General features: G+C 42.5%; 2 protein-coding genes across 4 annotated transcripts; both read right to left on the bottom strand.

Annotated features, from left to right (window-relative positions):
* Window positions 1–1,614: 1,614 nt before the first annotated feature.
* vsnl1b (visinin-like 1b) lies at window positions 1,615–7,282 on the bottom strand. Of its 2 annotated transcripts, none has more exons than XM_035167139.2 (4): window positions 6,916–7,282; window positions 4,991–5,161; window positions 4,587–4,802; window positions 1,615–3,509 (listed from the first exon to the last, which is right to left on the bottom strand). In XM_035167139.2, the coding sequence occupies exons 2-4, from the start codon at window positions 5,150–5,152 to the stop codon at window positions 3,312–3,314; spliced, it is 576 nt and encodes a 191-aa protein (XP_035023030.1). In that variant the 5' UTR covers window positions 5,153–5,161; window positions 6,916–7,282; the 3' UTR covers window positions 1,615–3,311. The 2 variants fall into 2 exon arrangements, with proteins under 2 accessions (XP_035023030.1, XP_035023029.1); XM_035167138.2 differs by having other exon boundaries at window positions 4,991–5,157; window positions 6,911–7,279.
* A 1,972-nt stretch (window positions 7,283–9,254) lies between these two features.
* On the bottom strand, window positions 9,255–14,536 carry LOC118115934 (sex comb on midleg-like protein 4). 2 transcript variants are annotated; one of them, XM_035167160.2, is made up of 8 exons: window positions 14,331–14,536; window positions 13,150–13,386; window positions 12,646–12,775; window positions 12,315–12,515; window positions 11,965–12,126; window positions 11,652–11,876; window positions 11,404–11,552; window positions 9,255–11,270 (listed from the first exon to the last, which is right to left on the bottom strand). In XM_035167160.2, the coding sequence occupies exons 1-8, from the start codon at window positions 14,331–14,333 to the stop codon at window positions 11,145–11,147; spliced, it is 1,233 nt and encodes a 410-aa protein (XP_035023051.1). In that variant the 5' UTR covers window positions 14,334–14,536; the 3' UTR covers window positions 9,255–11,144. The 2 variants fall into 2 exon arrangements, with proteins under 2 accessions (XP_035023051.1, XP_035023052.1); XM_035167161.2 differs by lacking the exon at window positions 14,331–14,536 and adding an exon at window positions 13,786–14,077.
* Window positions 14,537–14,731: the final 195 nt, after the last annotated feature.

Genomic DNA, 14,731 nt, shown 5'->3' with positions numbered 1-14,731 from the left:
TTGCTTCTGTCCTCCTCATTTCTTTTTTTAATGTGGCTAAAGCAAAATAAAATTTCAATTGACTGATGAAATTCATAGATTAACGTGACAGTTATTTGGTAGATTCATCTATTTATAATTATTATTGTCATTATGTTATAGTTTCCTGCAGCTCAATGTGATCTATTCAAAGCTTGTTTTATGTGACCATCAGTCTCAAAGAAAGTCAGTTCACTGTCATAAATATCTAAGAAATGCAGCAGATCCTCATGTTTGAGAAGCTGGAATCATTTGGCACTTTTAGTTGAAGAAAATCTAAATTATAAATTTGAATCCTGTCATTTTTGCTGCTCTACTTGTGGTAAACTAAAGGGTGTCCTGCAGCTTGGACTCATACTGTTACTCGTTATCATGTATTTAGGACAACTTGTTTCAAACAAGAAGGAGGAACTGACCGACATTTGATACACTGATAATATTAATATAATCTTGTGATATATTAGCTTTGATCATTCACTGCAGACATATTTAGACTTTAATTCTTTCCCTGCTGACAGCTCTTCATACTGAATACCTCAATCTGATCTGCCCATTGGCCACAATACTAAAGCATCCTCTGGCCTAATTTTACATGTACATACTGAAGGCTGAAGTCAGAAAAATGTAGGCGATGCCAATTTCTTCCCTGTGCCCTCATTAGGGAGAACGCTGAGGCCCTCGCTCGCTACAAAGAGAAAACAAACCTGCGGAGGTTCCTCCATCGAATTGATAACATCAAGGCAGAACGGACACAGAATGATGCATGATTTTAGTTCCTGTCTGTCTGATTCCTTCTTCTACTTCTTCCCAAAGGTCTCTCCCTGTCAGATGCAAGTTATTTTTCAACAAGTTCCTGATAAAGATGATCTGGGGATGATCTCAGTGATTTTTGATTACAGCAACGAGACGCGCTCCATCTTGGTACGTCTGGTGTTCGTTTTACATCACTTCATGTGTAGCATGTAGTTTAATAATGGAAATAAATTTACTCGGATATTTTCATTACTCCGCTGACCACCAGGTGACGCCACTCCTAATGCTCATCACTGTTTACATGCTTTTCTTTTTGCAAACTTTGACGCAAAGTGCAGTTTGACATTAGAAGCATGTTTCTGATATTGGGGAAAGTTTCTTAGTGCCTACTGTTGATTTCAGTTTTAAGTAGGAGCAAGATTTTTTTTTGTTGTCGAATGTACAAGTCTAACAAATGTGATGCAGAAACTTTAAACCTGCATTTTCATTTTTTAGTAAAGAGCAGAGAGGCTCTTGTGCCCAGCCGTTAAATGTATAACTTGAAAAAATATATATTATTATTTTATTGTGGTTCAATAACTGGAGTTATTTTTACACTAACACCTCAAATCATGGGATGATTGAAAACAGCCATTGTTTCTAATCCGGCAGTTGTTAGGTGTCATTTCTGTGAAAAACTTTAACCAATGTTACAATAAATGTAAAACAGGATACTTAGAACTATTTTGTGCATCATAAGCATCATTCATTCATTCATTCATTCATCCATCAACAGCATCATATCTTCAATACAGTGTCAAAGCCCAAAGTCTGGTCTTCAGTAACTGCACCTGTCAGACCGTGTCCTTTGAAAAAGCCTGTTGATGGTTTATTTATTTTAATCACTACAGAATTGGGTTTGGGTGCAACACATGCCACATGTAAAAAAGAATACAGTCACTTGTATGATGATTTTTCATATTTGATATAAATATTTACTCCAACAAAGAATCTGCCGTGGTGACTGGACTGAAATGTGTAAATCAAATAGACATCAATAATGTGATGGTCGGTTTCTCTTGTGTTACAGACAGAACGGTGAAAAGCTTCTGCAGCCTCCACTGCTGTAAGTGGACTACAAGCAGACACTCAGTCCGTGCTTGCATAGCCTAGAAATTGGGAAGCAAAACTCCTGAAAGAGAATTTCGTCAATAACTTTCGCCTACGTCTCCAACCAGTTGCTGTCACTCTCTGAAACGCTCCTTCAAAAGCTTTATGAATCACCTCCCTTTGAGGGTCTCGCATCTTGAATGATTGCTGCGAATGGAATAGATTAGAAGATGAGACTTTTCAATAAAAAGTTTCTCCTTACAAAAAGGTTTTAGGAATGCAGTATGTTCAGTAAACATATACAAGGCTTTTTTTGTCCTCCCCTTTTGCTGCATTGGAAGTGGAGCCCCTCTCACAAGGTCCCCGGCCCAGAGAGCGAGCTCCCAGCGTCAGGGTCAAAAGCCGAGGCTGTTCTCATTTTGCAGTGCTCATCATTTCTGTAAACATGTTGATATGTACTGAGTAAATTTCATTTAAGCCTAAATTCCAATAAGCAGCCTGAAAAAGAAGCCAATTTTAGATCATTATGAATAATGCATGAGTACTGTGCCCAATGACAGCAATCATTTTGGCCCCTACTCCAGATTAAGTGGCAGCAGTACAATAAAATCAAAAGGGAGTGCTGCTCCATGAATAGATTTCTGCTCATCCCACAAATCACTGAAGCAAAACATATAATAGAATGGTGATGTGAATGCTCTTCCTCTGCAAAATTAGCCAACAACTGCAACCTAAATATCGTGTCACACATTCACGTGTTTTAAAAGGGAAGCATGCTCCCACACAGCTGGAGGTGAACTAATGGTCTGGTGAGTCACATACTGTACATCCCATGCAACAATACTAAATGAATTCTGGAGGGTTTCTCTTTTATAGCCACCTAAAGATGCAAAAGGTAAGAGATTATATTTTTTTGACACATAATATAGGCATGCAAAGAACCTATACTTCTCGGTTCCGTCGCGTGAAAACATCTGGAACAGACGGGAGCCTTTCTATTCTCCACGAGCTCAACAAGTCTGGATAGCAGAGACAGTTACAATTATCATAGGAATTATTGTTTTGATACTATTATGTAAAGCGTACAGTAGTCGCAGCAGTGAACACTGGGGATCCTAAATACTGTAGGAACATAATTTAATGCAGTGCTCCACTGATATACAAGCTAGGGATGGATGAGGATGTGTGGGGTTACTGTGCACAAATCACATTGGCATGTTTTGAAATAGAAATGTATGATATCTTATAGCTATATTCAAAATTATTCAGCATTTAACATTCTCATGCATACAACCACAAGAAGCGAGTCCATTGAAAAATAGTCCAAGCATTGTTTTGTTTTTTTCCTGTGGAAATGGCAGAGAACCTAATGAGACATTAAAACATGTGCTGCTGTCCAGAGTGTGTGGATTACAGACAGGGAGAGGAGCGAGCAGGGGGGTGGGGGGGGCTCACTTCTGCATGTCACACTGCAACAGGAGCACAATGGACGGGTCGCTCTTCGCCGCCTCTTTGAACTCCTCCAACGAGATCTGGTCGTCGTTGTTCTTATCCATTTTGCTGAAGATCTTGTCCACCCTCTGCTGTGGTGTCAAACCGTCCTCGTTCATCTTCATCATGATCACAGTGCCCACCATTTTGTAGATGGCCTGTGGGTGAGATGCAGTGAGAAATTAGCTAATGGTTTGTTACGTAATCCAGTGAAGCCTACATGTAGTCATTTGTTCATGAGGACATGGATCAGTGATTCACGACCAGGGGTGTTTGTACTCCAGGGGGTCAGCATGCCGAGTTGCTGAGGGTTGTGTGGAAGAGTAAACTGATCAGTTCAACTACACTTGACTAAATAAGCTAAACTAAAAAATAGAACTCCGTAATAAAGAGACAAATTTAGCTAAAGCATCCTGGATACGTGTGCTGCCATCTTGGACTTTTACAGAAGCCAGAGTCTGCGCAGCAGTGATAAGGAGCCGTTATATCGAGTTCTTTTGGAGGATGCATGGTATAAGACCTATACTGCAGCCAGCAACCAGGCGGCGATCAAGATGATTTGGTCAAATGATGATCAAATAAACTTGCCGAACCGGAAAAATCAATAAAAATGTGAACTGTTAGCTTGAAAGCAACAAATAAACAGTTAATAAAATCCTTTATTAGCCACATAACGGCAAAATTTGCTAAAACTAAAACTGTTCGCACTGCAAGTTACAACAACATATACATTGTTTTAACTGTTTGCTACAAGTAAAATTTACAGAAGCAAGAATGCTTCAACTTTCCAGCTTTTGCCAAAGTGTTAGTAATGTGGATGTAAACGTGACCAAAGCAACCTCAACACTTAAATTGTATGATAACCTCCTTTATATCAACGTGTTCAACAGCATCCAGTTTATAGTCCATTCATCAGAGCAGTCTGCAATATGACAGATTGTGTACTTGAGTTGAAAAAACAAAAAACAGATTGTCATGATATAGATGCTTGAGAATAAAGCCTGTACTATCTTTATCACAACAGGAACTGTCAATATTCTCCACTATCGCTGAGACAGATCAGATTTACTACACTGGTGTATTTCCAGAAATGGATGTAATTCAATACAACTGCAGTTCTGTCGTTATGAAACCGCGTCTGAGCTCAAGGCATGACAGGTGTGCTGAAAAAAAAGAGCCAGAGCCAGAGCCAGTCCCCTAATGAACGAGGGCTTAATGACTCCATAATCCCTTACCTCGATTATCTCCAGCATCTCCACTCTGGTGATTTTTCCGTCGCCGTCCAGGTCGTACATGTTGAAGGCCCAGTTGAGTTTCTGCTCAAAGCTGCCACGGGATGTGATGGACAGGGCGCAGATGAACTCTCGGAAATCGATGGTCCCGTCTCCGTTTTTGTCAAAGGTTCTGAAGGCGTGTTCTGCAAATTTTGATGCATCGCCATAAGGGAAGAACTGCAAATGTGGGAGAGAAGCATTCAATTATTCACCCAAGGTTTTAAAAAGGCTGCAGCCGCAGCGGTAATAGCCTCGGTTATATGTTGGAACGAGGCTGTGGCAAGAATAAATGTTCTAAAATATAACTCTGACAGATGTAAAAGAAGCAGATCATTAAATAAAGAAAGGACGTGGTTCGTGCAGACCTTGACATAAAGCTGCTGGAACTCCTCCAGATTCAGCCTGCCAGTGGGGCAGTCTTTCAGGAACCCTTTGTACCACTGCTTCAGCTCATGTTCATTAAACTCTGTGTTCTTCACCAGATCCTCCATCACCTCTGGAGTCAGCTTGCTGTTCTGCTTTCCCATGGTTCCTGTGGTGCAAGAACACGTGAATAATGCATTTATCTCTGCTCGAGCGACGGCAGTATGAAAATCTCTTGCACTGCACAGATAAAAAACTCCCCCTTTTGACATCCACATGAGTTAGTGGAGAGCGAGTAAATGTGTTTAGTTTTTTAAGGAGTTGTTGAGGGGGGTTCTCTCCCTGGTGCTCCTGTTCTATTTCTGTCCCCTCAGCCTGTTTGTGCCAGTCTGTGGCTCGCGTAGCACTGACCTGGATCACCACTGTCAGAGCAGAACCAGTTCATCAAATGTTCGATCGGCGCTATCAAGTTTCCATTGAAAACACTGTCCTACAACCTGACAGCGACAACAAAGCCTCTGCCTGGTTGTGTCAGCGGCAGCGCTGCAGTAAATCCACAGACCTCAGTATATGGGCATCATGCAGGAGAATGCAAAGGCCCTTCCGTAATCTGGATCAAAGGGGAATACAGCTTATAAATGAGTATGTAATATAGTGTTTAAGCCAGGTGTAGGGAATCCGTAGAACAATCTGTCTGGATTAGTTTCTTATAACGAAGGCCCTCAGTAGCAATCATGACAACTTGGAACAACCACACCAGAGCAGCCTGTCAGGAGCCACGGAGTCATGAATTATTGACCAGTGATGTGGCAAAAATGACATAAAATGGCCAAGTATGCGTCAATGCTCATACATATTTTACCAAATGAGACAGCAGCATATGATTTGCATATTGGAACACAGTGTGAAAATGTTCTGGAGACCAGCATATGGTCCAGATCTCTGCAGCAGCAGCAGCAGCAGACTGGACTGCATTGGCTCAGGCCTTCCACAACAAACAGCAGAAATGAGCTGCAGCCACAATCACTGCAGCCTTTCAACGTGTCACACACACACAACCCTGACGTGCGTGTGTGGTGAATTACAGCCACAGATCTTGGGGGTTTGATCAATGACACAAAGGCTCCGGTGAATGACCTTGAGGATGAGCATTATTTAGCAGGAAAAAAACGGGGGTAGTTTCACGGAGCGCTGCGCTTCAGAAAACGGCTCGAATGCGGTGGGAGACATTCGCCACATCTCGCACAGGCCACGGGCACGGAGGACTCGTCGTGCCCGGACGTGGGGTTCGGCAGATTGCTGTTTTTATTCCTACACTGTGGGCAATGACATCTGAGTTAATGCTACTGAAGCTAAATGTGAGAGAGAGAGAGAGAGAGAGAGAGAGAGAGAGAGAGAGAGAGAGAGAGAGAGAGAGAGAGACGCTGCTGCTGCTGCTGCTGCTGCTGCTGCATTCCGATGGAAACGACGCAGTGAGAGTGTTTTCACATCACATCCCTCCATCCTGCTCCTAATGGCACCTCTCCGTGCGCAGAGAGAAACCTGCCCAAATCTCATCCACCGCACGAAGCCAGAATTAAAAAAACAACAAAATGCGCAAAGCAGCTCCATCTGCGGACACATTACGTCTCCATAAAAGCCAATTATTACGCAAACCCCTCACGACATTTTGTTCCTCCGTCAAATCATCCACCGCCGTTTTCATTTTTTTTGTTTTTCAGGCTGTTTCCAGGCAGAGGCTTTATTTTAAGGGATGCGCAGGTGCCAGTGTGCCAGCCCTCGTCCGCTCCATCGCATTCATCCAAAAACGCAAAGGAAAACATGACATATAACCAATGATCAATATTAATAAAAACAATCCACCGACTGCCGCATCTGTAATCTGAAGATCCAACACATCTGCACGCACAGTCACTTCTTACCTGTTTTTTTTTTTCCACAGCCTATATCTGGTGCTTCTCTATCGGGATAAATCTGCTCTGGCTTCTGCAAAGTACAGAAAACCCCCCTTCCGATGGAGACGTTCGCCCAAAAGGGGGATTATTCTCAACACTGCTCGCCTCCTTTAAAAAAAAAAACACGCGCACACCCGCTATTGAATTTTTTTTTCTGGATTTTCCCGACGTTATTCCAGATGAGGCGCAGCAGGGACCGATCCCACGCCAGTCTTTTGGTTACGCGACTGCAGGAGCGCGGCGTCACCCGTGCGCATCACAGCCTGATCATAAGTTCACTGATGCTCTGCTGCTCCGTTCGGGCTCGATGGAGCTGGATCCTGTCACTTTATGACCGGATCCTTCATGGTGATGAGGACGGGCAGCCCCCACATTTCATCATCAGGAGATAATTTTTTTTTTTTTAGAGGGGTTGGGGTGGGGGGATTGTTGTGGATTTTTTTTAGAAACCAAACAATGCGCAAGATGGAGCGATGCGTTCCAATTTTTACGACACTGACGAATCATGAATTTATAATCCATGCACTTGAGGGGTAGATTATTGCATTCCCATTAAACGTGGCTTTAAAAAGCATAATGGGATTTTCGGGGGTGGAAAACCAATCAGGGTCCCTGAAAGCCTCGGGGTTCACTCTCTGCAGGAGCCAGGAGCCATGAAGCCAGAACACCTCAGCCACACCCTCTTACACCAAATATTTCATTTTATCCAGTTTAATGTACAATTATATGTTGGTTTTATTTCCCCCAGCTAGAACAGCTACAGCGTTAAAGGGATAGTTAACCAAAAATTTAAAATTCACTCATTATCTATATGCCGATGGAGGGTTGGGTGAATGGTTTGAGTCCAAAAAACACTTTTGGAGTTTCAGGGGTAAACAGCGTTGCAGCCAAATCCAATGCAATTGAAGTAAATGGTGACCGATTCTTCAGACGTAAAAAAAAAAAAAACTGAAAAAACCCATAACAAGCCTCTATACTGCTCTTGTGGTGTCACCCAAGGGTCCGTAAGCCCAGACATTCAAATTCGACTGGAAACAGCCTCATTTACACCATGTTTTTAGCCTAAATGTCCTCTGTGATCCACACACGAACGTGGCTCCATGGAGGATATCAGAGGACATTCAGACCATTTACATAAAGGTTTATACGAATTTGGCTATTCCTGGAGCTTACAACCAGTCCACCTTGATCTTCCTGTGTCCCCAAAGTTCATGAATGACTTTCATGCTCTTTTAGTGTAGTGTCAAAACCCTATCCACACCACCAGGGAATGGGAAAGGTCAGGCGGTGATGCTGTGACGCTGAATCGTTTATTTGTTTGTTAACCTTTGGCCTAAGATGTCAGATTTAAAGATACTGTGTCTAAGCAATAGTGGAATCAGGCCATAAATATACACCAAGTGTTCATGGATAATAGGACAATAGGGTTTTATAACATAAATATATAATATTTATAGTTTTTTTTGATAGTTTGTTTAGAAAACCAAATTGGTCCAAGGCTGTTCTTGTGCTTTTAATTTCCCTCACATGTTGCATTAATACATTTGTTGTATTTCATCAAGTTACCACAATCTCACCGCTGTAAAGAAAACCTCAATCCCAGTATTCCAGCACAGGGGCACTTGATCTGTGTGTAAGATGCAATGACCATTCTGTCGTGAGTATCCTCAGTTCGTTGTTCTCCCTGGGACAACACGTGTCTGTAATCTGCCGATGCCGAGTGTGACTTTCGGTCTTCAGCGTTAACTACAGCCTGGATTGTGTGCCAAATAGTTTGAAGGGACTAAAAACATATAGAGACATAAATGTGTGAATATGCACTTCTGAAGCACAAAACTGAACAGACATGATAATTTCCTTAACGTTGGTTCTATGATCGTGCAAAACTCTGCCAAAATGTAGTTTTAAATGGATGTTGTGTCCTTTTGGGAACATCCTTGGTTGTTTTCTTGTTGAGTTAGATGAGAAGATTGATAGAGATTTAAGTGTTTGTAAATATAAACATGTAAGATATATTGTATCAGTGAACTTTAGAGGTCAGGTAAATTGATTGTGTTACCCTTCATGGAGCCAGACTGGCTGTTTCTAGTCCGTCTGCAGTTTCCTATTTAGGACCCCTGGAGGTCCCTGGACACCATCTGGGGAGCAACAGATATAGGTCACCTTTGCTAAATCACATTTTGAAGCACAGTTAAGGATCCCAGACAAAGTAATTCTCAGTTGTGACGACCCAAACTCAAATCTGGATCAATTCAGGCTTAGTTTTGAAAGCCAGAACCACAGAAATAAAAAGCCTGACTCACTCATAATCTCTGATTACTTGATTTCTTAATTTAATACTCACATACAGTAACATTATACACATAGGATATCCTTTACATCTCACAGACACAAAAGCAAACACTTAAATACGTAGATAACTTTTAGCACCAGCGTAGAGTTCTGATCCACTCAGCATTCTTTAAAACTCTGACTCGTAGTGATTTTCAAAATAAAACACCTCAGCATGTTCTCACTAGGCATGGCTTACATGTAATTTCTTTACAGCAGCATTCACTTACAAAGGTTAATTGATTAAAAAGGATGCATACTGTACACCAAAAGTGGTATACAAAAGCAATACTATATTATATACCCATTTACATCGCCATTTAGGTTTTCTTAGTGTCACATTTACGTGTTTTGACGACCTCGGTATCAACACTGATGCTTGATAAAAACTTATAAACATATGAAATTAAAAAAAATGTTCTAATGAGTATACATGAGGAGAGATAATTGGCATGTAACAATCTTGCATATTGAAACATAAATATATCACGTTCACATGCTCTCATTTTACTTTGTGTATACGAACAAGAGAGCTACTGTCTTTCTATACTTTGCTTAGGTTATACAGTCTTTCACATGTTGAAATCATAATTAAAAGAAGGACCCATCCACAGGGAAAGTATTTTTTTGTGACACAGAAATGTGAAAAAATAGTATCAAAATGATTTTCTAAATCTCTCAATCAAAAAGCAACATAGTATGTAATGCACCATTTTCAGTATAGTCATAGATATGTTTTCATCTTGATAAACACGAGTAAACAAGATCCTGTGGTGAGATCTGACAATGGAAAGTCGTCTTAAGGTAAAAAATGTTTTCTCTTATACATTTCTAGTCAGATAAGGAATATACATAACATGTTTATGGTGGATGTTTTCCATAATCTGAAGGTTTTTAATTCAAAATCCGTGACAAAAGTATTGTAAGTAATTTTAAATGGGAATCTTAAAAACAAAATCTGTACTAAAAGGGTCTCACTGCCGCCCTCAGCTCAGAGTAGGATCCCCACTTCCTTTAGGGTCCCTAGAACTAAAGGACGTCACTTTCTCCTTTTCATTTCCCTTTATTTAACCAGATTTAAAACATTCAACGAGTTTGCTCAACATTCTTAAATGGTTAAGAATGGATAATATTTTTTTTATCATAACAAAGTATAAAAAGGTCATGTAAAAATGTGACAGTACGATGCTCAAATTGAGGAAACTACACAGAATTGTCACCTGAATCTGCAGCTCGTCTTAGCGTAGCTTTTTCTGTTTGTTTAAAAAAAATAAATAAATAAAATACATTCTTCAGGTGATCAGAAGCACCAAATCAGACCAAATAATGTAATTCCATAACTGCTGTTAACTGTTTGATAACGAGTCCTCCATGTTACCACTGCCCCCAAGTGGCCAAAAAATCTGTAATTGCAGCTTTAAGTAGTGTTAAAGTTAAAGTGCGTATAGTGTGTTAGCTGTGAAAAACGAGAATATTAAAAAATACAGCATTGTTGACATCGCATAAACTGCAGGTGATTTTGGAGAAGATTTACATTAGCCCTATAATATCACCATTAATATCAGCATTAAGTTGGAGTCTATCTTTTCCTTTGGACATTTCATTCTTTGAGTGGCTTTCTTCACTATCACATTATCAATTCAAAAATGACAGTACTGTTTCTTCCTTACGAAAAAGGAGATAAATAAAAAGTAGAAGCCAATTTATTTTTCTTATGTTTTTGGTAGAAAAGGAAGTGACACCTACTTCTGGGGACCCGGAAGAAAGTGACGTACCTTCCGCCTGGGGACATGAGACCCCAGACGTGACCCTATGCTCAAACTCAAACAACTTGGATTCAAGAGGGAAGGAGATATATTGTGGAAGGATTTCAGAACTTTGTCTGCTTTAGTTTGTCGATGTGGTAGCAAAGCTTCAAGGCCGGCCCCAGCTTCAGTCCGAGGTACTTCATGATCATGTCACTCTTCAGGAGTAGCAAAGCGTTTCCATCAATCTCCTGAGAGAAAAAGAAGATGGTGTCAAATAAGTGAGAAATAGTTGATCAGCCAAGGTGATTTCTGCTGGATGTTCAGTCTGGCTTTGAAGCAGCAGTCTGACACGTCAGCTTGTTGAGAACACAGTGGACTTACATGTTTTCTAAAGACGTCCGCATGAGGCCCAAGAGCCTGTGGGTCTGCGTCCCTGATGAACCAGACGACATCTTCCACAGACCAGGTGGTTGGGTCCTTATTGGGTGGAGCTTTGGACTCCTGGGACTCTGGAGATGCATTATATCCTCCTGGAATAACAAAGCAGAGAAAGCCGCTTTACTTTTCATACGTCTGGGAAATAAACTTGGACACAATCTTGGTTTGTTTTATCTCCCACGACTCCTCACCTGTCCTGTTGCTCTCTGGGAACGTGCTTGGGCTTGTTGACGACTGCCTGCACATGCTCATGGAAGCTGAGCCGTTGGAGAACTGCTGTGATGAACGGAACCCGTAGGAGGACTTTGGCGAGTAGGACGAGCTTATGGAGCTGAAAGCAGAATCGCCAGGTTCCATGGAGTAGCGTTTGCCGTCTGACTGGTCTAAGTGGTAGTCGTCGGCCATGGATGTCTCAGCTAAAGACAAGGTTAGAGTCGAAATTAGCTGAAAGCATTTGTTTATATTGGCACAGTTGCTTCTGCTGAGGTCAAAATGTACAAGTACCATCTGACTGGTAGGAGCGGCCGCTGTGCTGGGTGATGGGCTGATCACTGAAGAGGTTCTCACAGTGCAAGCTGCGACAGAGTTTCTTCAGAAAACGAAGCACATAGTCAATACTGTTCACCACAGGGAGGCTCAGAAGGTGCTGCTTCCCGTCAAACGTGGCTGCAAGAGCAAAACAGGGAGAGCACTTGAAACAACAGCACAGGCCGGACACAATTTCCCACAAATTAGGTCAATATGGTCTAAAGATAGTTATTTCTCACTTCCACCTCAGGTAAAATGATAAGAAATGTATTGAAGGGTATTGAACAAACAGAAAACAACACCTGAGGGGGGTCTTTGTACAACACCTGATATTTTTTCTCCCCCGTAGCCTTGTGTGAGGAGAGTGAACACTGTTTTCTGCTGGAAGGCGCTGTCGATGCAGCCCTGGACGGCCTGCTGCAGCACCACCGAGGGCCTGTCGGGTCCAAAGTGATCGGGGAGCTGCTGGATCTTCTTCCTGTCCAGGTTGGGGCCCGTGTTGGCCTGCTTGTTGATGTAGATACACACTAGTACGGGAAAAAACACAGGTGGAGATAAGGAAAAAAGGAGAAACTATCTTTGGTGTCTCACCACAGTTTGTCCTTAAACAACCCCAGACTGGACACTAAAAGACCATTAGAGTGTTTTGTGTCCTACCTGTGAGCACCTGGGGTGTGGCAGAGTGAGGGATGGTGGCGGCATCTTGAGGGATGGAGCTCATATCTGGCTCTGGGGTGCTGCTGGGTGGAGAAATAGCCAATGGCGTCATCACCATCCTGGGTTTGAGCTGCAGAAGAGTACATGTTTTTGGATTCCTATGTTTATTTCGGGCATATTATTTATTTACACACACTAAATGATGTAAGGAGGGGGATGGTTAAATAATTTGGATACGAAATCTGTGTGAAGTTGTAGTTTATATTCTGCAGTCAATGAATTTGTTATTGTATTAATGACCAGCTCCTTTTAGACCCAAAATGTAAAATATTTGCCTGCAGCAGAACAAAGCCTCATAGATGTTTTAATGTCTTTCTGTTACACCGGGGTCCCACAAAATCTGAAGGGCATGGAGCCTGTGTGTATGCGTACACATGCATTTTTTAACATGCTGCATCCACAACATCAGATATCACCCCCCTGTTTCCCCCTAATCTGGCTGACCTTGAAGCCCGGCTTTCTCCCCCTCTTCTTTGGCACTTTGAGCGGTGGCAGCGATTCTGGGTAGCGGTTGGGAAAATCCATCTTAGCGACATTGCGGAGTGGGGGTCTCCCTCTCTTCCTGCCCGGTATCTTCCCCGACTGGCTGGGGAGGAAGGAGGGAGCCACTGCAGCTGATTGCATTTCACTGTTGTTGCCGTCTGATTTCTGTGCCGTTGCTGCAGGTACACTCATTTGGAGCTGGAGACAAAGGAAAGAACCGATGAGCTCAGGCAAAAGAAAACACACAGAAACGTGCACTTTACTTAAACATCAATACTCCTCCTCAGGGGCTGCAGATCAGAGAGCAGCATCAATTCAGAGCGGACACAGAGGAAGTAGCTTTGGTGTAAAGGTGCACAACAGCAACACTGAGAGACTGCAGAGGACTGATGTAGCGAGGAGAGCAGAATTTAGCAGAGCACTGTGGTAATAATCCAACAACACAAAAGGCAGCCATGCAAGAGCTGTGGAGGAAACAGCACCTCCATCATGAACTGATAACACACCAATAACCCTGAGAGAGAGAGAGAGCGCGAGAGGGAGAGAGAGAGAGAGAGAGAGAGAGAGGGAGAGAGCGAGGGAGGGGGTGTCTATTACCTGCTATCTTCTATTGTGAAAGTCCAAGAGCCAAGCCCTTTAGTCTTAAATCCTAGGAGCCTAGAAGGTGACTATAAACCTAAATCCCCCACAATGCAGTGAAAGCCATCTTTGTCTTTCTGGATGTGGTTTTTTCCTCGTCCCCTCTTGGTTAACACACGGCTGCTGCCTCCTCTGCCTCTGCTGCTGCTGCTGCTCGGCACACAGGCTGCAGACATCTCATTAGACTAATGCATTCAGCAGTGGCAGAGGGAGGGGGAAATTGACTTCACCATGGCTACCCAGCTATGAATTACCATTACGATGACAGCTTCCACCCTAATCTTTAAAAAATAAGAAGGAGCAGCTCCGAGAAGAGAAACATGTGGCACATCTTTCATGCAGCAGCAGCAGCAGCAGCAGCAGCAGCAGCAGCAGCAGCAGAGCTAACCAAAAGGAAGGAACTGCAATTTATTTATATGCCACTTAAAAAGGATCCTGCTTAAAGCAGATTTGGCAAAGGATCCAGTATGTAAACAAACAATAACCAGTCACCAGGCACTCACCATCCAAAACAGATGTGGAGATGTGGAGGATCCCTCTGCTCCGTGCTGGATTTCCTATATTTTTCCTGCTCCCAATAGCAGAGCTTGGATCTCAAAGCAAGGCGGATTCCACTGTTATACAGTGTATATGTGTGTGTGTGTGTGTGTGTGTGTGTGTGTGTGTGTGTGTGTGTACAGCAGAGACAGACAGAGAGCGAGTGACAGTGTGTGTGTCTGTGTGCATTAGGGAGAGGGGTGGGGGAGCGAAGGGCTCCTCTGTTGTCATGGCAACAAGCCTGTAAGCCCTGGAACACCCTGACTGTTGTCAGCCATGTTTTGTCTGCAACTCCGGCTCAGTGCTGTGGAGATATAATTAGACTGAGGACAGAGTCATATTGAGAGAATTCATAGGAAAGTATGAA

Source organism: Hippoglossus stenolepis, chromosome 10, assembly GCF_022539355.2.
Source record: "Hippoglossus stenolepis isolate QCI-W04-F060 chromosome 10, HSTE1.2, whole genome shotgun sequence".
In the NCBI taxonomy this organism is placed as follows: domain Eukaryota; kingdom Metazoa; phylum Chordata; class Actinopteri; order Pleuronectiformes; family Pleuronectidae; genus Hippoglossus; species Hippoglossus stenolepis.
Note: the sequence above shows the minus strand (reverse complement) of the source record. Positions and strands in the feature narration are given on the sequence as shown.